The 27,326-nt window shown below is 31.8% G+C and overlaps 1 protein-coding gene across 1 annotated transcript; it reads left to right on the top strand.

Annotated features, from left to right (window-relative positions):
* Window positions 1-51: 51 nt before the first annotated feature.
* On the top strand, window positions 52-27,326 carry LOC130656662 (uncharacterized). The gene is made up of 37 exons (XM_057459564.1): window positions 52-183; window positions 290-353; window positions 1,345-1,550; window positions 2,081-2,237; window positions 2,910-3,035; window positions 3,492-3,616; window positions 4,071-4,145; window positions 5,213-5,276; window positions 5,497-5,553; window positions 5,837-6,099; window positions 7,381-7,446; window positions 9,491-9,551; window positions 9,626-9,661; window positions 10,891-11,042; window positions 11,420-11,488; window positions 12,022-12,081; window positions 12,380-12,437; window positions 12,751-12,947; window positions 13,178-13,331; window positions 13,943-14,053; window positions 14,653-14,771; window positions 15,412-15,486; window positions 16,011-16,074; window positions 16,406-16,468; window positions 17,745-18,010; window positions 18,161-18,223; window positions 18,751-18,811; window positions 19,028-19,075; window positions 19,815-19,965; window positions 20,165-20,382; window positions 21,006-21,190; window positions 21,471-21,548; window positions 21,913-21,984; window positions 23,006-23,223; window positions 23,660-23,700; window positions 25,353-25,449; window positions 25,753-27,326. Exons 1-37 carry the CDS (start codon window positions 142-144, stop codon window positions 25,940-25,942), a joined length of 4,152 nt encoding a protein of 1,383 aa, XP_057315547.1. The 5' UTR covers window positions 52-141; the 3' UTR covers window positions 25,943-27,326.

Here is a 27,326-nt window from a genome sequence, read left to right as displayed (position 1 = left end):
CTGCTATAGAAAATATATATTTTTGTTCTGTGTATTATTTCTGTTCTATTTAACATATTTAGAATATTCAATTCTTTGTGGATACTTGCTCAATATACTATATATTACATTTGAATTTTTTAGTGTCTAAAGGCATGCAGTATGCCATTACCATTTAACGAAACACAATGCCAGGAAAATTGTGTAAGTATATCTGTACTTACTCATCTATTATAGTGATTTGTTTAGCACATTTTTAATTATTCTTGTTCTGTTTGTGCAAGATAAAATAAACCTAAATTTGTCTTAGACATCCACAGAATGTGTTTCAGGATGCAAGTTTTACAGTCAAATCAAAAACTTACCAACAACAGGTATGACAAGCAGTATGTTTTCTGGTTTTTAAGATAATATTTACTTAGATCCCTTAGGCGGTTACTCAATTTTAGAACTTTGAGAAAGGGGGTGCTTATTTGAGGGAGCCCTTCCTTTAATGAGATATAAAGGTGTAAAATAATTTTAACATTTTTGTGCATTTTAAAGAAGAAAAAGATTATAAGCAATTTCATTTTGAAGTTTCAAGTTTTCTAACAACCCTTGTCAGATACCACTATGTATTTTCAAACAGTCGCAAAATCTAATTTGGTTGAATTATTTTGGTTTTTTTAACACTTTTTGAAAATAATAAAAGCGTTCATTCAAGGGCGTGCTCAGTAAATATTTTTTTATTGAAAGGGAGGTGCACTATCGAGCAGGGGCACTTATTATAGTTAAACCCTAAAATTGAAAAGGAAAACCCTTTTCAATTTTAGGGTTTAATACTTATTGAATTAATGTTGTGGTTTAGAATAGAGATTAAAAAATAAAAATAAAATAAAAGGTACAATGCAACAGAACATTTTGCAATGTTAAAGAGGGAGCAGGAACAAGAACTTTTATAATCTTCTGTCTTCTGTAAACCAGTACAGTCACATACAAGAAGTAATAAACACATAAATTCAGAATTATCCCAGCAAAACACTCCCACATGACCTTTATAAAAATTGGTTCTCTTATGTATTTATAAAATTTGGTTTGGTTAAGTTTGATAACTTTCCTTCTACACAAGAGGTACATATCAGTAAAAATTAATGTAAATTAATTAATTACTTTTGGTAATTAAATGGAATATTAATTCCTGATGATAAGTTTTTTGAAATTTTTAATTGTTTGGCAAACTTTTTTATTTCTGTCTTGTTGAAATTATGTTATTAATACTGAAAATATAATTATAGAATCAAGGAAATTTTTCCTACAGAAAAAGTCATTTCTAAAGATCCAGTAAAACCACCTAACTATTTCAAAAATATTACTGTGTTTCTTTAGAATTTCTCAAACTAGATGCAAACAAAAAACCTAAATTAAGAAATGACTCAGTTCAAGCAACAAGCAGGAATACAACGTCTTTATCTTTCGCATGGTCCAACATAGTGACAAATGGTGAACCAAAAATATCCAGTGTATACCTAATTAGCATTCGTTCTGTGGCTGGTGTTAGTGGATACTTAAAACATCAGAATGTTATAGGATTGGTAAGAATAGATGATAACTTGTCATTACTTACCTATTAAAATTGTGTGTATGTTACATTTTTTATATGAAGCTGTTAGAAAGTATTAAAATGAAAACCATAAAATGTCAAATTTGCAAATTAGGGTTGTATTTAATCAAAGAAGTCCGACCTTTGAAGATGATTACATTTTACTTATAAGAGAAAACACAGAAAATAAAGTAGAAATACAATTATATCTTTTTGTTTTGAGTGATTATTGAGCAGATTTGTTCATTTTTGAAGATTAATTAAACAGATTTTGGCAAATCTCACTGTATGCCAGAATAAAAAAGCAAATCTATAGGAGTTTGGGATGCTATATCATTTTTGATGTTATAAAATAATAGTGTAATATGGCCTTAAAGAATGGGTTTTTATATTACTCAAATGATACAGCTTGAGACTTTCAGGACAAAATATAGATAAGAAGCTATACAAATAACTGTGGACACATTTTGAGAATATTTCACAACGGAATCTATCAATTAATTAATTTAAAAATCTCTGTAGAGTGCAAGAAATGTAAGTACAGTCACTATGGAGACAGTTTGTTCAATATACAAGAATAATATTCGACCTCATCGGAATAGAAAGTACAAGCTTGCTGTTCACCAAATCAACTACAATGGTTATGATAAGGATAATTTTATAGAAAGCCCATACACAGGTATGTATTAAAGCTACCATGCTTTATATACACTTGACTTATTTTTATGTTGCAGTATCAGTATTTACAGTGCCAATTTTCGCATAGGCCTATATAAAATTTTTCAGTCTGTCTGAAAAAACATTCGATAAAATGTACCAGAAATTTAAAGATAAATTCTGAAAACTGATTTGTTGATAAAATTTTCCATTCCGATCAGTTTGACTCAAGCTGACAGTCAAAGTCATTCCAACTTCTTCTGCAAACAGGAGTAGTATAAAAGAAAATAATAATTAGTGGAATAGCCAAACAAATCAACATATTATTCTCACTCCGTTCAGTTCAATTCCTATCTGTGTTGTGTCTGAGTGGAAACTCACCCCAATAGTGATTATTTCCCTCAGTGTCTTATAATTGAGAGATAATAAAATAGTAGTAATTAGACATATCGTTATAATAGAACAGGAAATTTGCAATTACCATTTTCAAGCAACGTTCAACACAATCAATAATAAAGAAACCAATAAAACAAAATAGTTACCAATACAGGTTTTTTTAATCTGTTTTTTCAATTATTTTTTCTTTTTTTTTGCTCGTTTTGAAAATGTAGCTACATGATTCATGTTTCATTTCTTAACTGTCCACGATAAGCGTTGTTTCATAATAATGACTTTGTGTTTGCAATTATTCTAGATTTCCTTAAAGTAAAACCAGTGACACAATTAAATGTTGATGATATGCCAACATTAATTGACAACAGAGATAAACCATTTGTCCGCAACAAGATTGTTTGGAATGTAACTTGGTCGCTTCCAATAGGTATACAATATTCTTCAATCGTAACCATAATTTTTTTTTTCCATTTGTAAAAAGTGACTTAATTTTTGTAGGTGACAAATATTTCACGCTGTAAAAACAAATATACAGAAATTACTTCTGATAGTAGGAATACTAAAACACAACTAAAAGTAGTAAAGACAAAAAACAGTGAGCATACTAATAAACAGCTATTTAGATGCAATGATAAACAAGTGAGCTTACTACTGTATAAAGACGAAGTTGCTAATGAAAACCTGAGTCTAATTAGAAATATATACATAGTAGGTAATGCAAATATCTAAGTCTGTGATATGTTGAAAATGTAAATTAATGAATGATGAATCTAATCTTTTTTTAATGCCTACTTTTTTCAGGTATGCTGTTGTATTTTATCATGAAGCAGAAACTTACACCAGTGTAAATACAACTAAATTTGCCAGTGTATTTGTTTTCTAGATTTTAACGAAAATCTTATGAAAAGTGTAAAAGTTGAAGTGGGTTTTCCACAATGTACTATAACGCAAAATCACCGAGTGGTCAGTTTATTTGATTATGGTCCACACCTATCGACACACCCTATTGTAAGTGTAGTTATAATCAAAGTTAACAAAAAAGCCAATGTTTTATTCGTATTTGATTTTTATTAGCACAAAAGATATATGACTTACCATGCTTAAAAACCAAAGCTTTAAGGCAAAAAACTTTCTTTTAGTGTGCTTCAAAATTCTTCTTAATGTTACTTTTACTATTTCACTATTTCACTACAATTTTTTAAGCTATCAAACATCTCTAGCTTAACCAAATTAAGGATATGTACAAAAATACCAATGTTATATAGGGGATTTTGCTGGAGTATAAGGGTTAAAAAGAGATATAAAATGTGTAAAATTCTTAAAGAACAAAAAAACTGGGTCTAACACACCAAAATAGGAAAAAATATGATGTAGCTAAATGATGTAGCTAAGGATTTAAAAAATTATATAATTTATTGCAAGGATTGTGCCATAGGGTGATCTAATATCTTTTATATTGTAGAAGGAGCAATCAATGTCATTTGAGTTCGAAAACACAGAAAAGGATGAACTGAAAAGTTGTACTTTTGTTGTTAAAGTAAGTTGGAGTAAAAAAAACTTTTAATTTGCAGAATCTACAACAACACTGTTGAAAAAATTTGGTAAATAACAAATCACATGTTGGAAAGGGAACAAAATAGTACGTATAGAGGATTCATCTGTACCCTTACTTTTAAAACCGTACCAAAGAAACAATTTCTATCATTATTATGAAATCACTGCCTTTCTAATTATTGGGTTCCTCACATTTTTTATTTATTCAGGGGTTGCTAGTAACTCAATTTTTTGTCAGACTTGCAAGCATTGGGTACATAAGAAGTGCAGTAGTATTAGTGGAAGGTTAAGAGCTGGCATACAGTTTGTATGCAAGCGTTGCAAAGGTGAGATTATAGAGAATGAAGTATTTCCAGCTTTAATGATGTACAACAGTGGCTCGTTAGAGATAGTTAAGAACTTCTGTTACTTAGGTGATATGTTGGGCAGTGAAGGGGGTGTTGGAAGAAGTGTTACTTGCAGGATAGGTTCTGCTTGGAAAAAGTTTAGAGAGTTACTTCCTTTATTGACTAGCAGAGTCCTGTCAATTGAGGTAAAAGGTAGGTTGTATGAGGCCTGTGTAAGAAGTGTTATGTTGTACGGTAGTGAGACATGGGCAGTGAAGCAGGAAGATCTTGACCGTTTAGAAAGGAATGATATGAGAATGGTTAGGTGGATGTGTAATGCCAGTCTGAGAGACAGAAAGAGTTCAGATGAGCTAAGAAGCAGGCTAAGTCTCTGTAGAATTAAAGATGTTATCCAGATAAGAAGATTGAATTGGCTGGGGCACTTGGAAAGAATGGAGGAGGATAATTGGGTAAGAAAGTGTAGAGACTTGATAGTTCCTGGGGCAAAGCCCAGAGGCAGACCGAGAAAGACTTGGCAGGAGGTTATAAGGACAGACTTGATAGAGAGGAAGTTGAGTTTAGATCTAACACAGTCTAGATCAGATTGGAAGAGGGTCATTAATATACCCCGTCCAACCCATGCTAGCATGGAAAACGGACGTTAAGCCGAGAATGATGATGATGATTCACAGACAAACTTGTAACATTAACATTTGTTGTTTAGGTCACTCCCACGTTTGGAGAATGTCTACTGGGAAAAACTACTGTGAAAAGTTTCACATATGAGGGTATGTAGTGCCAGATGCATTTGTTGAAAAAAGAAAACAAAAAGATTTTTACCATAAACAATAATTTGAGGGGTGCTTTTGTTTGTAGCTGTTTAACATAAGGGAAAGAAATCATGCCCAGGGAAGTGTTATGCTACTTGTTGAACATCTCACCACAATTTCCAGACAATGTTTTCAAAAAAAAGTTTGTCCACTTCAAATTCTTATATATACTTTACAGGTTGTCACACTGTGAAGGATTATGGCTGTTCTTTCGTACCAACAACCACAACTCCCAGTAAGATATTCTTTTTCAATTGTCGAGTATTTACTTTTTACTTTGGTTGAATTATACTTTGTGTTGGTGAAAGTTCAATTGTTTAATATTGTTTTACGACATACTGCATAAAAAGTAACCAAAAAACGCTAATTGTCATTAAACTCGATTGCATAGGTTTTTTAAGAATACAGGCATTATTAGAGCTTACCTTTATTTTTGCGATTAAGAAACCTAAAAAAAAATTCTTAAGTCAAACAATTTTTTTGGCAGTTTAAATAAAACAATATTTTATTCCATTTAGAGCCTACTGATCAGCCCATAGCATCCAGTTCAGTGACAATTCTACCATTGAGACACAAATGCCAGCGTTACAATCAAGAAATATGTAATGGAAATATCTCATGTAAATCATGCAGTGAAACTCTCTATGATGTTAAAGTGTCTTGGAGAAAACCTCAAACTGCTTCTCCAATTCAACATTATGTTTTAAGATGGGGAACTGGTTTTGTATTTGGAAATTTGCCTTTTATTAATAAGGAAAAGAAGAGGACACACGTGGATCCTGTATGTATAATTCACCTCCATGTTGATCATCATTTGTTGTTTGCTAAATGTTCCATAAAGTTAACCATTTAACTAAAATTTGTCAAATTTTGAATTCTAATCAAAAGTCCATTTTTCTGAAAACCAGACACAAAATTTAGAGATTTCTTCAAAAAGAAAACAGAATAAATATATATAAGAAGTGAGACAAATAAATCTGGATAAAATCCGTTACTGCCAGGATGAAACTTACCTTCAGTTTACACATTGAAGGTTTAAACTTACATTAAGTTCACACACTAAATGTGTAAAGTTGTAACTGCCAGGTCCGTAGAATACTACTAATTGCGTGCGCAGGCCTCCAAAGACTGTAGTATGGTCTTTTGCAGCTCAATAAGGGCCCTACACGTAAATCACCCAGCTCCACGAGCCCAGGCCATCAGTTCTACTCTTTTCAGTCTCAATTGACTATTTGTCCGAAGTCATTTTCCTGACTGCCAGGCCCTTAGAACACCAAGATTTTGCAATAATAGACCGACAAAATTAAATCCTTGTAAAAATCATATTAAAAAATTAAGTTCTTTAAAAGCAGGCAAAGATTGACCAATTGACAAATTAAGCTCTGTTTTTAAAGCTAAAAAATAAAAGACAATAAGTACAGCAATAATGGCTGGAGAATGTAATTTATTTTAAGTTACTTAAAACAACTAATTTGCGATCATTTTTCTTTGTATTCCAAATGCAAATTTTTTTTTTCGTAAGAACTTGCAACCACAAAAATAATTTCTACAGTTGTATAAAAAATAAAGGCAGAACATTATTAAGTCAAGTAAAATTTACCTCAAGCAATTTTTTTTTAATTTAAAGCTAGAAGAAAAAGCTGTTGACAATTATATAAAGTATAAATGACTAAATGATGACTCTCTTTCTTTATTTACACAGTTGTAGACTTTGGGAGTATCATCTTGTGTAATCACTTTCTCCTCCTATTCCTTCAACTACAACAACAACACACAATATCAACAGCTTCTATCTTATCTTAATTTTTTCCTCAGTTTTTAACTATATTTTCAGCAGTTAATCATAACTTTATTAAAAAGCATCGTTTGATTTTTCTCTCACAAAACACCAGATAATTCGACTGTTATTGACTCCCACATCCTCCTACCAGCTTGTTTGTGTACTTCCTTTATTATTTTTATGTGTCGATTCTTCAGTTGCAGTGTTAATTACAGCCACAAAACATCCTGTGATTTAATTAATACACTTAATTAATTCAAGGTTTTTTAATTTTATCTTTAGGACAAATTGAGTCACATTTTCCGTGATATATCAGTTTCAACTCCAACTTTTACTCTTATTGTACAGGTAAGGCTTTCACGTATAGATAAAATTTGCTAAGCAATTTTCTATTTTGTGAAATGACAAATATTGAGTACTTTATTGGAGAAAACTTATGTGATTTTTTTAAAATTTGGCTTTTTTGGGAGAGAAAATATTAAAATTAAAATATTATTAATATCACTAGTCGATAAAGCCCGTGGAAAAAATCCACTTAGGCAGAAGGACAATGTAAAAATTGGCTATTTTAGACTTTTCGCTGACGTCAGTAGTGCATATGCAAGAACAAATTGACGAAATTCAGTTTATCCGTTTCGTCTATTGTGTAGAGCTTGAATTGCTGATCAAGAAAATGTATATGATTATGTGCTTTTGATGAGCGGTTAATGAGATATAAGGGTTTAAAGTTTGGCTGACGTCAGCAATGGCCCGTCTAAAGTACCAATTTTTTTGGTTAAATCTGTATACCTGTTGCCTTCATTGTATAGATCTTGAAACGCTGATCAAGATTATGTATAGGATCATGTATATTTGACAATGGTTGCAGAGATATTAGGGATTACAGGTTTTTTGATGACGTCATCAACCCCTCACTTCCGAAACTGATTTGGGGAGCCAGGTTCGGGAAACTTACCCAAATTGATCCCAGGTGGTCCCTAGTTAGTTAGTCGAAGAAAGGACTAGAAGAGAAAGAGCTAAGGGTGAACACAGCAAAGTCTAAAGTCATGATTAGTAGCATTGCAGCCAAGTGTGACCTTGTAGTTGGAAAGTGGCCTTGTGGAGTTTGCAGGAAAGGGGTTGGTAGTAACTCAATTTTTTGTCAGACTTGCAAGCATTGGGTACATAAGAAGTGCAGTAGTCTTGGTGGAAGGTTAAGAGCTGACATTCAGTTTCTATTCAAGCGTTGCAAAGGTGAGATTATAGAGAATGAAGTATTTCCAGCTTCAATAATGTATAACAGTTGCTCGTTAGAGATAGTTGATAACTTCTGTTACTTAGGTGATATGTTTGGCAGTGAAGGGGGTGTTGGAAGAAGTGTTACTTGCAGGATAGGTTCTGCTTGGAAAAAGTTCAGAGAGTTACTTCCTTTGTTGACTAGCAGAGTCTTGTCAATTGAGTTAAAGTTGTATGAGGCCTGTGTAAGAAGTGTTATGTTGTACGGTAGTGAGACATGGGCAGTGAAGCAGGAAGATCTTCTTGCAGGAAGATCATCATCATCATCATCATCATCATCATCATCATCATCAAAAAACTTGAAAAAACTCGCACATTTACGGTCTTTGTAAAAGTCACACACAGAAAGACGGACAGACAGAAGTTACGTATTATTATACAGATTCCCGAAACATGTTTCATAGGCTGTGTGTATTTAGGGAAGGAATATGACATCCTTGGGAAAATCACAATGAACTAAATGGTGGCTTATAATACCACCATTTAACCTTTTTTTATATTTTGTATAATAAAAAAACTAATATTTATGCTAATTTCTTTACACTTGTCTAAAGGCACACCATAACAACTTTCAAGTCAATAATTTTCTTTGTACTCAAGTTATCGCATTTTTGATATTCCAATTCTTTAAAAATAAAATGCGATTATATATAAGAGCAAGGCAAAAAATAAGCCGGCCTTTTTTTCGGGGAATGTTTAATTTCTTTATTATGTGTGTCACCCACAACAACAACACTTCCCCTAAAAAGTAATTAAAATAACCGACACAGACAAGCATTCCCCCATTGTCAATGTTAAATTTATGCAATGAAATTTATTTCAAAGAAGCAACATCTTTTGGGCAACCTGAGACAATGTTTGGTTTTGTGCAAAACATGGACGGCTTTTATTAGTCGTGTGCAACCTTGTTGCCAGTCCCCTTTGCCTCTTTTCTATAATATTAGGGTAGCATAATAGCTATCAGGACTGAGGTTGTTTCCAGTGTGGTATGGGTGCTCAAACATCCCAAGGTTTCTCTTCTTTTTGAACTCACATTCTGCTTTAGTAATAAGGACTACCTGCTTTTTTATATTTAATTTTGGTACAATGGTATGATTTACTGTTTATTTTTATAAAGGTATATGCCGAAACCTCAACAAAGGGTCCAGATCGTGGTTATGCTTGGAAGGATTTGACACGTATGTTACATAGAACTACTTAACCTTTTTAATATTTTAAGTGTTTAACTGATATTATTTGTTGTTCTTTTTAGTCCCAACAAAAAAAATCTGGACCCTAAATCAAACAGGTATTGTTTGTTTTAGACCTGCATCAATTTTAAATTCATCATTATTTAAAACTATACACTTATTTTCCCACAATGTTATTTTTGTCTATATTTACAACTTTTAAAAAAATGCTAAAAACACAAATTTAAAACTATCCATTGAAATAATGAATAATATTCACTAATATTCACTTCATGGAGGTCAATTTCGGCCCAAATGTTCACACAGGAAGAATTTGTCTGGGACTAATCAAACGTTTTGTCTCGTAGATGTCCTCCCGATGCCTGCTTTAGGGAGGTTCCACTGTAATTTGGAATTATAAATCCCTGAAATGACTCACACAAGCTTCTCTGCCACTAACCTTTTCAGTATCTGTTCATCCATCCTACTTTGTTTTAGGTCTTAATTAGGCTGTGTGGAATTCTACCCTTAGTGTGAAATATATTTCCTGGCTTCCATAGAAAGTCTAAATGTGAAATTATAGCCAGGTGTGAAGCTTAGTTTTTTGCACTTAAAGTGAAGCATCTGGGCAACAAACCAGATAAAAGTACATTCTATTTTCATCAAAATTCCAAAAAACTATTTGAAACCTCAAAAAATGTTTCATTGTAAAATATATTTAATTTTTGCCTAATTTAAACTCTTCCGTTTCTCATTGGTTTGAGATTTTATACATTTTTTTGATTTGTAAGACTAAGTGATAAATGAGAACCTAAGAACTATTTTTAACATGATTTCTCAAAAAAAGAATATATCCACAACAAATTTTTTTTCATATTCTTTGTTATTGCATAGGAATTAGTAATTTGGCTTCAGCACATAGTTAGCCTAATATTTCCAATTTTGCGTCGTTCAAGTTTTTATAAAGATCACATTTTAAAGAAAAGTTTATAGCTTTTGCATTAATAAATTCACACACATCAAGAGTTAGCTGTTTTTGTTAATTTACCACATTTTGTACATAAAATAGGGAAAGCTAATGACGATAAAATATTTTAGCTTTAATAGATTTTACTTTACTAAGCCATAGTGGGAAGATTTTTGGACCTTTTCTTTACTTTTAATGCTATGTCGGAATTTATTATTTATTAAATATATCATTTTTTAGATAAGGGCCAAAATGTGTTTAAACTGAACAACATTAGGTGTTCCATGCATGCACCTGATGCTGGATAAACTAGGTTAAATGTGATGACCAAATAGAGTATTGATTTCTTAAGCGTATAACTTATTTTAATACGTTTTTCAGATGAGTATGTATCAAGTGAAGGTTTTTTTGCCTTATGCTCGAATAATTTCATTCCTGAATCAAAATCAAACCAACGAATTCTCAGAGCAGGTCAACACTCTATTAATGAACAATGGTTTAAATGGGCAAGACTTTATTCATATTGCACGCAGGTGAAATATATACATTTTTTTGATCCAAGTATTCTAAGAATTGTGTTCTTTTATAAAAATAGTATTCAACAAGTTATACGATTCAAAATAGGACATTTTCTACTAAGATGATACATGTGATTTAAATAATTCTTTTACATAACAACTAAATAACTCTTTAATTTCCCAATATTTACAATATTAATTACAAAACACTGGTCGTAAAACTATGAAGAAATCCACAGAAACATGCCTATCGCTGTTCGCAGCTACCATTATTGGCTCACCGACAGACAGACGAACGACTTAGCATTATAATATAGATAACAGACCATGTTTTAAGAATTTATTGAACACCACACCAATTTATTAAATTTATATTTCAATGTTTTCTTCAGTATGCATCAATTGTTCTTAACATCAGTTCAACGATGGATATGGATTGTGAAGGTTACAGATGTAGAAGTGTGAGTATAGCAATACAGATAACAATTAACACCAATTAGATAGTTTTCTGTTTTCACTGTTGCTAATATGATAAATTTTTATATTAAGTTGTTATTGATTTTCAATGTTAAAAATAATTTTCATGTTGTTGATAGTTTTTCTTTGCAACAACGTTTTTCAATTTTTTTTGGCAATTTTCAAAGTTGCAGATGCTCCACAATGTTAGACACGTTTTGTTAATGTTAGCAACTACTCGTAGTGTTTTCTAAATTTTTATTGGTTGGTAATAAAAATGTTGTTTGTCAACAAACGCTGGAATCTGTCGTAACTTACAAAGTCACCACAATACAGGCGTATTGTTAAAAACCTTTTTTTTGTGTGGACTAAATATAGTTTCTTCTAACCTGATTAAGAAATAAATAAATAAATACCAAGAGATATAAAAACTAAAATCAAAACATGTAATTTAAAGGGAATCTAAATCTGTTATTGTAATTTATTTGTAACCGCAAAATCAACATACGCTGAAATATGCATTTTTTTCATTTTGTAGTGTATGAGGGCTTGTCATGTTCCCTTACCATTTCATGGTGAAAAATGTTTCAACTATTGTGTAAGTATATTTCTGGAAATAAAAAAAGGCGTTTTTCTTTTACATAAAAGTTCTTGTCTGTATTAGCATCTCAATATGTACTTGTTGTTTCATATTCTTTTCTCTGTTGTTTTCCACTGGTAATTTAGCAGGAGATAGGATGTGATGTCCTTATTCCTATCGTCTTCATTTTAGCACTGGTATTACAGCCATGCTATAAAAAATTACATTTTTCGCTTTTTTCTTGGTTTTATTTAAGGATTTTTTCACCATGTCACACCTGTCTTAATATCCTAACAATCTTTTTAACCGTTTTTAGGATTCTGATGAGTGCATTAATGGTTGCACATTTTATCAGCAGATTCTGAATATGCAAGGTGCAATTTTTTTGACAATTACTAAATGATTCTCCTTACCTGCTAAAATGGGACGTTTAATATACCCACACTTTACTTAAATTCCTAAACACAGAAGACATTCCTTTAGAAAACAGGAAAATTCAAATTTTTCAACTTTTAAATAATTTACACATGGTAACTTATGATGTTTGAGAATTCATTTCAGCAGGCAGGAAAGGGTCTGACTCATATCAACGAACCAATATTTATTCTCCAACTATTTGTATCATTATTTTTTTTGTATATTTTTTCGGGATCCAAATTTTTAATTTTTTAATTTTTTTCTTTTCAGATGTTGCCAATGACGAAGCTACTAATGCTGATATAGAAAAAAGTGACATTGAAATTGTTGAACAGAATATCAACAACATTACCTTCAGATGGAGCAACGTGACAGTAAATAACGTGCAAAATCTGTCAAACATTTACTTAGTTGTCCTTCAAATTTCAAACGAGTTCCATACAAATGCCCAAAATGTCCTTGGTTTGGTAAGTTGCTGATCATTGATTTAACAAAATAATAATCAGATCCATCATATACATGCTAGGTGCAAAATTGATTTTTCATCTTTCTTTTTAAGACAATCTTGATAACATTTTCAGAAATATATCTGTATTACGTCTATATTACGCCCTCTCTATTATGCCCTCCGTACTTCTTGTTCCATCAGATCTTATTGTATTAGAACAAACTTCAGAGATTGTTCTTTGTTTTTTAGACAGCAAGAACAAATCGAGTAATCACAATGCAAAATATATGTTCCACCTATAAATTGTATGGCAAATACGAAGAGACACAATATAAATTGAACGTTTACGCTATAAATCACAGAGGATATGATAAAAACCAGTTTATATCAAGTAATTTCACAAGTAAGACTTCAAAACTTTGTTGTCTAAAGTTGTATAATTTTTTTTTATGTAAAGTAGATAGTAGTAGGTTCTTGTTCGCATCCCTGACATGCTGCCTGACTGTAAGCAGGACATTATCTACTATCAACCACAAATAAACCTACTATGGCACATGCTGTAATATGCTAGCGACACTTATCCTGGGGGTATATATATATAAAAATATATGTCTTCTGTAAAAACAATTTCTTGTGTTTGATAAATACAATGTATATTTTCTATTGGTTAGTTTCCCATGTAAAGATTGATTGTTGTGTACCACAAAATCTAGTGAAAAAATTTGGCGAAAGAATAATAACCAATTGGTTTAATAAAGTGTTATCTTTAGTTTGTTAGTAAATAGTGAATATATATTTGAGGGATAAAATTATTATAAAAACAAATTATAAGGATCAGATGTTCTATAATGACATCATGAAAATGATTTAAAAAAATTCCAATCACGGTCCGTTTAATCTAGTCGGGCTTTTTTGTTGAATTTTTTTGTTGAACCTTTTTTGGAACTAAGTTTTTGAATAATTCTCATGTGCAATGTTTCCAATTCACTTCTAATTTCTTACATTTTTTTTCAGAGTTAAAACCATTTAATGGACTATCTAATATCACTATTCATTCACCAACTCTTGTACGAAGGGATAATATGAACTGGATTAGATGGAACGTCACTTTTTCAGTTGTACCAGGTATTGCAATTCAATCTAAGTTCTCATTGGACAATAACTAGTGAACAAAACCTAACCCACCAAAGATAATTTTTATATCCTGGTGCTAGCGCAATTCTATTTTTCACTGCTGTTCGTGCTATCATCAGTGATAAGTATCAAATCTTTTTTCAAGTATTATTGAGCATAGCGGGTAATAATTGCTTGCAGTCATAATTGGTCTTTTTTGTTTTTTCTGAAATGTATTCACGTACCTAATTATTTTTTCCTCTTTTTAATTTTTTTGTTTGTTTTTTATACATTGAAGCAAATAAAAAACATCACCTCATAACTTTTACTTGTAGTGTGAGTGACGGCAGTTTTTATTCTAAAATTTTCATTGTAAAGTTATCGTTGAAATTATTGCCAATGATCGCTTGTTATCGTTAAGTAACGATTAGCTGACAGGAGCAAAGATTTGTATCTAATTAAGTCTAATCAGAAATTTGTTGAAATAAAAGAAAACAAAGGATATCCTTCAGCAAAAAAAATCAATTTATGCTGAATAAGTTTTATATTAAGAAAAAATGCAGTAAAGTATTAGAGTGAAGCAATACATGTATATTTTTTTATTGTTGCAGACACTGTGTCAACAGCTGTTCTTCCAAAGCGGTTTGAAATGGAGACAATTTTACATACTTGTATGAATCCTGGCATCCTTCCATTAATGCAATTTCGTGCAAATAAGTTTTTAACCTACGTAAGATGTTTTTGCAACCATTGTTGTTTTTTCATTTTTTTCTTTATTATATTTTACACACCTCATGATGTGGGTGTTTTATTTATCTTCAATCCTTCACAAAATATATATCGGCATGGCAGATTTTAAAGGTCGTCTCCACAAATAATTTTATAGGATATTTCTATACTAAAATCATGCAATTTAAAATTATTCGAATATCAATATTCACAGTTAGGATCTTAGATTATTATGTTATATCGAAACTCTTAAAATGTTGTCAGCGTCACTCTCTTCTTCGAGGGGGACGTAGATTACTCTGTAATTCTAGCTCGTTTAAAAATGCTGTAAACATGATAAACGGATTTCTCTTAGCTTACTTGCTGCAGAGTTGATGCTTTGTAAAACTTTTATAAAAATGGCCGAAAGAGTATTTTCTCAATATTTTCGTGGAGGGTTGTTGATAAACAGGTTTTTAAATATATCTTTCTTTGTATTAACAATATCCGTATTCTGTTTAACATGGTAGCCGAAACTTTGTGCCTCCTTGTTTGTGCCAAGGATGCTCGAATTTGACTGACGAAATCTGAGAACCGGAATATGGACAAAAGTGGATTTTTCATCGGGCTAGGTCTATATGAAATGTCTTTTTCTGATTTAGAAAAATGGTAGCACTTTTTTTGAATATCAAAACACAGCGCGAGATGAATTAGCATCGTGTACTGTCAGTGTAAAGGTAAGGGGAATTCTCTTGTTTTACATAAAAAAAAGTTTATAAAAACAATTAGGCTGTAAATTAAGAACAACATAAGAACAATGTCAAATTTCACAAATTTAACTTACTTCCATATGTTGTCAAATAACATGGATACATATTATTTAAGGCAGAGTATTCGCCTGACGTTTTTACTCTTAATAACTAGCGGAAATATGTACTTAAAATATTACACAAAATCGTTAAAATATGGAGCTTGACACGTAAAAATTGATCATCTCAGATCGTAGCCAAACATTATGGTTCTTACGTAAAAAGAGTTTATTGTTGAAACTTTGGATAGCCAGAAAATAACAACAATACAATAAAGAAATATGTTAAATGGACATGGCGTAGTCTTGTTTGGAAAATTTAAATTAATACTTTGCTAAATGATTTTTTATTTAAATTTCTACTGATTAATAAAAGTGTTTCTTTATAAAACTGATGTTAAGTGTATATTAGGTTACTATAGAATATACCCTGCTTATACCCTACTTTGTTAGGTAAAAACATTGTTAGGAGATTGTCTTCTTGGTGGTACTACTTCTACAAGTGTTATTTACGAAGGTAAATTATCTCACTAATACAGTAGTACTGAAGCCAATATCTGTTTGACGTCTTATACAGCTTGTAGTTTATTTGTGCCGCTTACACATGTTTCTGAGCAATACCACAACGTTCTAAAGCCCTGGGTAATTTCGACATTGTGAAACCCCGGGTAATTTCGACAAAATTTTGACCTGTTTTATGATTGTTGGATTTTTACTGTTATAGTCAGAATATTTAAGCCATTCCAGACCTATTCTTTGAGAAAATTGTCTTTAATAACATTTAATTTTTTTTTACAAAGTATTAAGGATTAGTTGTGCTACCTAAGATCTACGAATGTTCTTTCTAGGTTGCCATACTGTAGATAATTATAATTGCGCTGATGTAGCGACAACCACAGGAAGGCCTTATGGTAAGATTTTAAAGTTTAAGAAAGAAAAAAAGGTTAATTATTTCTGGTGCACGCTTTCAAACTATTGGTTTTGGTTTAAAAATTGATTCTATTGGTCTCCATTGAAATTTTGCGTAAAGAAGAAGAAAAAACTTTTTTGTCTTAATTTTGGTGTACTTTTGTTTAGCTATTTAAATAAATATAACCTGGTGACTACTAAAACTTGAGTTCTACTTTGGGTTAACATGGATTAACGTGGGCTAATCTTCTAAACAAACCCATGGGTGAATTTAGATTTAATTATATAACCATGGTCTTACTTATAATACACTAACTCGCAACACTTTGAAGGGGTGTCTATTTTTGACTATTATCCACTGAGAAACCTTAGGGGTGGTGATGTACGATTTTTTTCTGAACACGTGTTCGACATCTTTCTATCCATTATTCGACAATTATTTTGCCATCGTTATTGCGGTGGTCATAAAATAAAATAGAAAATTTTTAACGAGTTACAAAGTTACATTAACTATGTATCAATGATAATTTAAAATTATGAAATGCCTCAGTAGAGCGGGAGAAAGAAGCTAATGTAACACCACTTGGAACATTTTTACTCGTTATAATATGCGTATGCGCATATCTGATAGCCCGATTGCAGAATCCGGAAAGAATCTACGTTTACCACTCCTCTCCAAACGACGTCGTTCAATTATTTTGTAATATATTTTCTGTCAGGGTAGTGTATCCGTGAACATCACAAAGCTAATACGGATTTTTAAGTTAATTTTCTGAAGAAAGTATTGGGTAGTTCCTTAATTTCATTTTAAAATGTGCTACCTACCCTTATTTTAAAATTCAGAAACATTAAAAATGAATTTGACAACGTATTGAGATAATTTTTTTAAATCTGGGGCCTTTTTTATTATCACTACACAGACAGTTCTTCACACAATCCACTAGCACTTCGTGTTATATTCTTGAACGAAATAGGCGGTTAAGGTTCCAGGGTACGTATTTAAAATAGCGTCTTAAAATGATGCTTTGATGGTAAAACTACTTGAAGATGGGGAAAACCAGCGCATAACCATTTTAATTACACAAATATGGCTCTTTCTACAAAGATTCGCCGGGAGACTTTTGCACAACGCGTGTAGCCCAGAATAACCTCGCATTTTAGCTTTCGAACATATTTCGTCCGTTCTTATCATTAATTTAAGGTCGCGAAGAGACAGTCAGAATCTGAGTATTATTATTTTGAATTTTTAAGAAATTAAGACACAATTGCTTATTTTAGTCCCAACGGATCAACCTCTCACTAAAAACATGATTAATGCAACTATTCAAAAAAAGTCTTGCATCCGTTATACCGAGGCGACGTGTATCCATGGAAACAACGACTTAATTTGTCGTTCATGCAGCAAAGTATCGTACAATATTCGTGTTGAATGGCAGAGACCGTTCACGCATAAGAAAATTGAAAAGTATTTTGTAAGATGGGGCGATGGAACACCAAAGGTACTTATTGATGTCCTTGGACGAGAATATAACAGAACGACTACAGTAAGTTAATGGGTTATCGAGACTAAAAAACATATTAGCTTCATAAAGTAAGACACAAGAGTTAAGTGTTTAAAAAAGACGTGATAACTCTAGAAACACAGAGAAAGAATAAATAAATAAATAATTGTTAAAAACAAAATATTTTTTTAGATTGATACATCCTATGATATTAAAGATATTGAAATCGAAGGTGCATTCACATTGGCTATTCAAGTAGGTCTTGATTACAGCTTTCCTTTTTTACTCTGTTTATTTTTTTTGTTTTGTTTGGTTTGTTTGTTTTGTTTGGGTTTTTGTGTTGTTTTGGTTTTGCGTGGATTTAATTTAGCTTAGGGCAAAAATGCAATCTTTTGCGAGAATTTAATTTGATGTTGCTAGATTTTCATTAAATTTGGTGCAGATTGACTTTTGAAAAAGATTCCAAATACATTTACTATTGATTCAATTTTAGTGTTGTTTATTTGTGTTTTAACTTTGCAATCATTAAGAATCCTTTATTTTGTTCTACTAACTAAAAACTCTGTTAAGTAGATTTACAGTGTGAAAGCAAAGTTTTTTGACATGGATTTAATTTCTCACAGTGAGAAATTAAGCGCATTACCTTATTGCAAGTCTACAAAAAACACCGTTACTGAACACAATATTTTCACGAAATACGTTTAGCAACCTAACCATTACAAGCGATCAAACAAAACTATAAATTACGTTATATTTTTTTAAAGTATATATGTCACTTTTAGATCTCTGTTAACACTGTCAACCGAGATTCAACCCACGGTTACTTTACAGTACAACTGGAAGGTAAAAATTGTTTGAATAGTGATAGTTAAGACTCTTTCTTATTACCTAAGATGGCCCAGTTTGGGGTCTTTATTCAAATATGGTTGAATTTATTTTGTGTTTATAGATGTTATTCTGTTAAATATAACTGGAAAATTATTTGCGTCACGTTATTTGAAAGTTTGTGCAGGCTGTGCTTGAAAAGCCTATGTCGAAATTGTATTTTATTATTTATAGGACCACAACTTGCATTTCCTATCCTGGCAAGACAGCCAGCTGTTCCAGGTATGTTAAATTTACTTAGGCGGTTTAAAAAAATCTGATATATTTAGTGAAATTTAATTTTGCGAAATCGCGAAATTTTCTTTAACAATAATTGACTTAAAATAATTTGGACATTTAAATTTAAAGAACCTTTATCTTAGAGAGGGTGGGAGTAGAGGCGCTAGTTTAATTACTTGTTAGCTTCTATGGTCATCCTTGACATATTTTAAGAAAATGTTTGCTAACTATCACTGAAATGTTCTAAATTAATGTTTTGCTAGCTAGCCTTGAATTATCTTAATGGTATGTTTGGCTAGCTGTCTTTGAAATATTTTGAAGATCGATTTTATCGCTATCGTTATAGCATCTTAAAGGAAAGTTTGGGTAGCTATACCTGAAGTTTTTGGAGAAATATTAGCTAGCTAACGTTAAAGTATCGTGAAGAAAGTTGAGATAGTTATCCTTAAGGCATCTTAAAGGAAGTCTGGTTCGCTACTCTTGAAGCATCTTAAAGAAATTTAGGCTAACTACTCAAAATTTTACAACCTGTTGTTGTGTGCAGAAAAAGTGGACGAAAAGCTAAAAATATATTCTAGCTCTCACTCATGCAGAAAATATTGGAAAGTCCGATTTTGTGAACGACTTCAGAATTTCTTTAAATTATAAAGTTTAGCTACATTATATTCAGTTCCATGAATATTGGAACAAAAAAACAGTAGAAATTTAGCAAATACAACAAAGTTTTTATTTCCAATTACAGGTAAAGTTGACGCAAAGAAAAACCTCACTCTTATTATAACACTCCCGATAGTATTTCTTCTTCTAATTTTTATCGTCTTCATGCTTCTTCATCATCGACGACGCAAAAAGACGGACAGTGTTGTAGTATCGCGGACACACGCCGACAAAAAGTAAGTAGCAGTCGTATTTGAAAAAAAAACAATACGTTTGAAAGCAAAAGTTCTGAGTTGTGAGTTGTATAGAAGACGAAGGTGTCTCATCTAAATAATTTAAAATAAGGTTTAATTCAAATAACAACGGAGGACGAGACAGTCAGTGTAGTAGCATATTATATCGATTGAAACGTTCCATATTTATTTACTTCTCAAGTATATACGTCAACCAAAACAGTATCAAGTATGATGGATGGGAAATAAACTCTAATGACATAAAAATTGGAAACAGAATTGGATCTGGCGCATTTAGAACTGTATTCAGTGCTACAATCAATACAGGTGCGCTTGCAAGATTAAAGTACGCTAAACAAATTGCTGACTCGGTTTTACTATCTCAACAAAACCTGAAGGTAGCAGTAAAAATACTGAAAGGTATGGATTTTTTCTCAGTTATATATATTTAAGCAACCATAAAACTGCGAATTATTATTTTTGCTAAAATCTTATTTTAAATGTGACACAAGCCGACTATGCTGAAACCTTAAGCAAGGCATACATAGGGACGTGCCATCTAATAGCCATATCGAAATCACTTACCGTTTACATGTCAAAATGTAAACCATGAGAGAGAATCAAATTTTCTATCCGTAGTTGCTCAACTCCGTCAAGATTGCGACAGCACGTAGTTAGAAATTGCGCTCAATGACAAGAGATTGTCGAAGTAAAAACCATGGCTGGTTCGAGTTTTGCAAAAAAAACAAACCAAGTAGCCGAAGGGTTAAGGAGAGATGGCCCTTGAGCTAACACGGGGAAAATTTTTTTCTTTAGAGATGTGTGTAATAGATAAAGGTGTGTATTAAACAAAAGAGACAAGACAAAGCTCCTACGTAATTGTTGTCATGTAGTTAACAAATTTTTATTTTTATTTCCTGCAGTCACTAACTCCTACCCTGAAATTTGCAACAATGTAACAGTCTGAAGATAGTACCCATTTTGTGTAACGCTTTAGATATCCATTTTCCTTTTTGTGATGAGAATGTTTTGAAACTTTTCAGATGGCTCTCCAGGAAAGAATTACGATATCTTTAAAGAAGAATTCAAGATAATGAAAAGCATTGGATATCATAAGAATATATTGAATTACATTGGCTGTAGTACAATAAATGATCCACATTGTATTGTAACAGAATTTATGGAAAATGGTGACCTTTTGCAATATCTGAGAGACAGAAGACAGCAGGTCTGTAGACTCTTGTTTACATATTAACTTTTAGTTAAAATTTCGTTTAAACTCCATCTTTGCTTACTTAAGCTAATTGCAATGTACACATTACAATTTTTGACAATGTGTTAACGATGCAAACATTATTTCTTTTGATGGTGATTTTTATCGTCCTTTTTTTGCGGCGAGGCGTTTGCAGATAAACATAAGTTTGATGAATGTTAATTTATGACCGGGAAAAAAACGAATATATTTTATTGTAAATTTATTTTATTATTATGATTATTATAAATTATAGATATGTTCAACCAAGTCAAGTGTTTCTGGTAATAACCAATCATTTATTTTCACACAACAATATCTGGATACGTTGAAGGTGAAATATTTTTTTAACCACCTGAACAGATTTGCTGAAATCCTTCTCCTTGATAATGTACCAATCCTTTTTCTTAAAAAATGGTAACAATACTTAAAATCCTCATTGAACAACTTGATGCAACAATTTTTTTAATGCATCATCATACTTTTCGTTTAAAATTGAAACGTTGTAGATCAGGTCGTGACATTGACTACAACGTCACGGACAGTCTGAGATCGAGTTAAAGTTTGCTACCAATGCTAAATATACAGAACATTCGCAGGTGTATAAAAAATAAAGAATTTCGTTAAAAGTTTGAGCATTCTTTTTCTAAATTTACATATTCTACACATAGTATTAAAATAATATCACTGTATTCTAGCAAGCAGACGGCACAGATGTGATTACTCCTCGTGTTCTTCTTTCTTTCGCATGGCAAGTGGCTTGTGGAATGGTAAGTAGTTCAGTCATCATTAAAGAACGTATCATGTCTGTTTTTTTTTTGTTGTCTTCATTCTATCTACTTTGTGTGTATATTTACAATCCCTCACAAAATATATTAAGATATGTTGTAGGTTTCGAAGTCTGTTTGCAAGTAGTTGCATAGGCCATTAGAAATTATCAATGTTTGCTTGTCAATGTTTAGATTAGCAATGTTTACGGCGGTACTTAGGAGCTAGGATCTGAAAAGTAGAAACAGTTCCTACCTTTTTAATTTTCACGACAAAATAAATTAGGCGCCAATTTCATTGTTTGGTTAACCGCGTTCTGATTGGTCAAGAACTAGCAGCGATACCTTTAGCCGCGAAAAAGTAGGAACTGTTTCTACTTTTCAGCTAAGCGAATATTTTGATGCAAAATCAAAACAAACAAAACTGCGCATGCTCAGATACAATTCGCTGTCGAATTTGCCGTTCAATTCGCTTCGTGAAAATCCCCCTTTAGTCTACGTGCTAGCGAAATTTTACAGAGAGAAATGACGTAATTATTTAAGAGAAACGTTAATAACAACAAAGATGGCGCGCTATGTAGAAATTTAAGACAATCTTTATTATGCTACACTACACGAGCTTTGACTTTTAATAGCATGTTCATTGCATAATAAAACAATTTGTTGCACTATTAGGATTCTTATTGGCCTAAAACTTACTCTAGCCTCGTTCTCCGAAAAAAATCTGTCAAAACGAGGATTTAAGCTTTAGCCTGAATAAGTTTTAGGCGTCCAGGCTCTGGGCTGTCTCTATCTATCTATCTCTCGATCTCCCCAGGCGATTTTAAAGATTCCGCCTTCGCTGGCGGAAATCAACTATGATAATTCAAAATTAACACTACGGACGCTAATGAATAGTAAGACAAGCAAAAGGCCTCTAAACCGTGACTTTTTATAGCTACTGAATTAGCCATGATCTGCATTATTTAATTGTTAATACAAATATTTACACGGTTTAAAAATTATATCAAAATTTCCTCTCTAGGAATATCTATCCAGCAAAAAATTTATTCACCGCGATTTAGCCTGTCGCAACATTCTGGTTGGCGTTGATCATGTCATCAAAATCTCAGATTTCAGTTTGACCAAAGAAGTTAGTTTAGATGCCATCATCCAGGAGACAGACATTGATGAGAAACTTCCTGTCAAATGGATGTCACCGGAAGCATTACTTCAACAAATATCAAGCACGTGCAGTGACGTGTAAGCCCTAGATTTTAATTTATTTTTTACTAATTATTCATCCCCTTTTAAATAAATAAATATTTATTATTTTTTCATTTCTTTATTTCTCTAATATTGAAATCATTATACTTATGGCGAACAAGAAACTAAAATCTTGGACGAAATATTATACTATTCAATTTTCAACTTGACTTGTTAAATGTTTCGAAACATCTCGCACCGTGCTCAAAGAGAAAATTATATTAGCTAAGTCATAATAAACAAATAAATATTTATTTATTTATTGTTTATTTCTTTTTATGTTTTATTAAAATCTATATGTATATGGCGAGCAAGAAATTATCCTTTTAATTTTTTTTTTGTTATTTTTGTTTTTGCTTATTAACTTTATTGTTATTTCTTTATTTCTTCATTTATTTATTTATTAGTTGATTGCGTAATTTATTTATTTTAGATGGGCATATGGTGTGGTGCTATATGAAATTGTCACACTGGGTACGTGTGTTATCTTACGAATTAAAGCTGTAGTCAAATTTTTTAGATAAGATTACATCGCATTTTTACTTATTTGATGGTAGCTACCGCAGTGCATTTTTCATTGAATTTCCGCGCCCGAAGGCGTAGGAAATTCTTTAAAACCGTCGTTTTTTTTTCTTTCGGAGCATTTTTTGGGAAAAATTCGACCCTGGGATTTCACGTTCATCTAAGAGGAGGATAGTATTGGTATAACTGACGAACTAACCCTGTCCCAAATGGTCATTTGCAACGTCACAGATTTAAACTTCGTACCCATACTCTCTAAGTACTGGGAAGTCATCAAAATTACGTTTCAGGCCAAATTGGTATTTGTTTTTAACAAAATTTGGCACAGTTAACAAAAAAGTATGCTGAACATAATGGTGACATCAAAATTTGATTTGTGTCACCTAAATGCCATTTTAGGCCAAAATTGGTCCAAAAATTATAACCGCTTCATTTTCGGCCAAATTTGGCGCAGTTAACAAATAAAGTATGCTGAATATGATGGTGACATCAAAATTTTGATTTTTTGCCACCTTAAATGTCATTTTAGTCCAAAATTGGTCCAATAATTAAAACCGCTTCATTTTTGGCCAAATTTGGCGCAGTTAACAAATAAAGTATGCTGAATATAATGGTGACATCAAAATTTTGATTTTTTGCCACCTTAAATGTCATTTTAGGCCAAAATTGGTCCAAGAATTAAAACTGCTTTTTTTTTCGACAAAATTTGGCACAGTTAACAAAAAAGTATGCTGAACATAATGGTGACATCAAAATTTTGATTTGTGTCACCTAAATGCCATTTTAGGCCAAAATTGGTCCGAAAATTAAAACCGCTTCATTTTTGGCCAAATTTGGCGCAGTTAACAAATAAAGTATGCTGAATATAATGGTGACATCAAAGTTTTGATTTTTTGCCACCTTAAATGTCATTTTAGGCCAAAATTGGTCCAAGAATTAAAACTGCTTTTTTTTCGTCAAAATTTGGCACAGTTAACAAAAAAGTATGCTGAACATAATGGTGACATCAAAATTTTGATTTGTGTCACCTAAATGCCATTTTAGGTCAAAATTGGTCCAAAAATTAAAACCGCTTCATTTTTGGCCAAATTTGGCACAGTTAACAAATAAAGTATGCTAAATATAATGGTGACATCAAACTTTTGATTTTTTGCCACCTTGAATGTCATTTTAGGCCAAAATTGGTCCAAAAATTAAAAACTACTTTATTTTCAACCAAAATTGGCACAGTTAATAAAAAAAAGTATACTGATCATGATGGTCACATCAAAATTTTAATTTTTTGTCAACTAAATGCCGTTTAAGACCATAAACGTTTCAATCGCAAGACTTTCAACCATTTCAATTAAATGTCAGTTTATTATGAAACGTTTCGTTTTGTTTGTGTTTCTTGTAAGATATAATGTCTCTTGTGTGCTTTATCTTCAGAGCTTCATGCACCAAACATCTTTGAATGTTTGGCACGATAACACAACGAATAAGCAGGTTGTCATCAAATGTTTTGGTAGCGAGCGGAAATTCTTAGAGCCCCCAGGGCTTCTTGTTCTTTTTAATTTATCATGTTATGATAGAAATACAAAGAATATTGTGCCATTTTTATTTAGGAGAAGCTCCCTATCCTGGTCTAAGTAATTATGAATTACTTGAAAAATTAAAGGCTGGATATAGAATGGAAAAACCTGAAAACTGCTCAAAATCATTGTAAGTTGTCACACAGTTGTTATAAAGAATTTGTATATTGCACGGTTTCTTTTGTAAGCAACACAAAATTTTGCTTAATATTTTTTATGTATCTCTGCCACTGCTACTAACAAATTGTTTCCTTTTTTTGAAAGATTTAAGTTTCATAATGCTTGTTACTTGTTAAAGAATGTGCTTGCTACAGATTACATTGGGAGTCTTAGGCTGGTAAAAGAATTATGATAATGGAGCCAACTAGAGAGACGTGTTCAAATGCTTCAAATGTAAATATAAAATCCCTTTTAAATTGTGTATACTCTTCAGGTACGATATAATGCAACATTGTTGGAACGAAACTCCGTTACAAAGACCTTCTTTTAAACAACTGCGCATATTATTTTGCAATGTCCTCAACCAAGAATCCAGCGAAGACAAGGAAAATCATTATTACAACCTGCAGTCCTCCTGTGATTGTGGCGAAGAAGGTGACAATCCAAATCATACAGCAGACTAACCTTTAAATCATATAGCAGACTAACCTTTAAATCATACAGCAGACTAAGCTTTAAATCATACAACAGACTAACCTTTAAATCATACAGCAGACTAACCTTTAAATCATACAGCAGACTAACCTTTAAATCATACAGCAGACTAACCTTTAAATCATACAGCAGACTAACCTTTAAATCATACAGCAGACTAACCTTTAAATCATACAGCAGACTAAGCTTTAAATCATATATCAGACTAACCTTTAAATCATACAGCAGACTAACCTTTAAATCATACAGCAGACTAAGCTTTAAATCATACTGCAGACTAGCCTTTAAATCATATAGCAGACTAGCCTTTAAATCATACAACAGACTAACCTTTAAATCATACAGCAGACTAAGCTTTAAATCATACAGCAGACTAACCTTTAAATCATATAGCAGACTAGCCTTTGAAAAAGTACATAGCTATTGTCGCTGTTTCTTGGTGTGTGAGCTTTTACAGAATTAATTTGCCGCAGCTTTTTCTTTTGAAAAAAATAGATTTGGTTTTTGAATTCCACACTTTAAACTTGATAAATGTTGAGTTTCAGATCCATACAACTAACAGACAATATGTAAGATGACTTGCCAATGTTTACTAAATTTTACAAAAATTTGCGGATTTTTTGTACACAAACGCGCATTTTGGTAGGTAAAAAACATGATAAAATGGTTATTATTGAATTTCATATAAAATATTTCGAAGCACAAAATCCAAACGCACCGAAATATTTTTTTTTTAACTACAGTCTTTTAAAATAAATTTTAAGCAAGTATTTGTCTTTTTTTATGGATTTATTTGACTGTGGTTTGTTGTTTATATTTTTTACCTACTGGCATAAGTGCGCATGCCAATTTGTCTCAACGCAAAATCAAAACATGCCACACGAAAATTAGTCTGTTCGGGTAATGCGTATTGAAGGACATCATCAGTTATCAAAGTTTTGTTGTGTCCACAACTAAAGGCTAGTTTGAATTTAAAGGACTTTAATCACGCATGAAAATAAGTCATTTAGTATCTTAAAGTAAAATAATCCTGAACGTTCGCTACGAACTTTTGTTCGTTCAAGCTAAAGTCGGTCCTAAGTACTCAACGTTTTGGTTTGTGTATTGTAAAATACAGGTGGCGGTTGTGTATTAAATCAATTTTTGGTAGATATTTCAGTACGTGTGTTTACATTTTTATAATTTTTTAGCGAGTTAATTATTTTTGTATATTTATTTGTAAATATTTTTAGTTTTTGTTTACATTATGATATGCGTATTTCAGCAACTCATCAGTTGCCACTATTTTGGTGCTGTTGTATTTTTTTTAAAACTATGTATAAGTTGATTTGATAGAGTAACAATTCAAAACGA

The sequence above is a fragment of the Hydractinia symbiolongicarpus genome, chromosome 9, assembly GCF_029227915.1.
Source record: "Hydractinia symbiolongicarpus strain clone_291-10 chromosome 9, HSymV2.1, whole genome shotgun sequence".
In the NCBI taxonomy this organism is placed as follows: Eukaryota; Metazoa; Cnidaria; class Hydrozoa; order Anthoathecata; family Hydractiniidae; genus Hydractinia; species Hydractinia symbiolongicarpus.
This window is presented reverse-complemented; position numbering and strand designations above follow the sequence as displayed.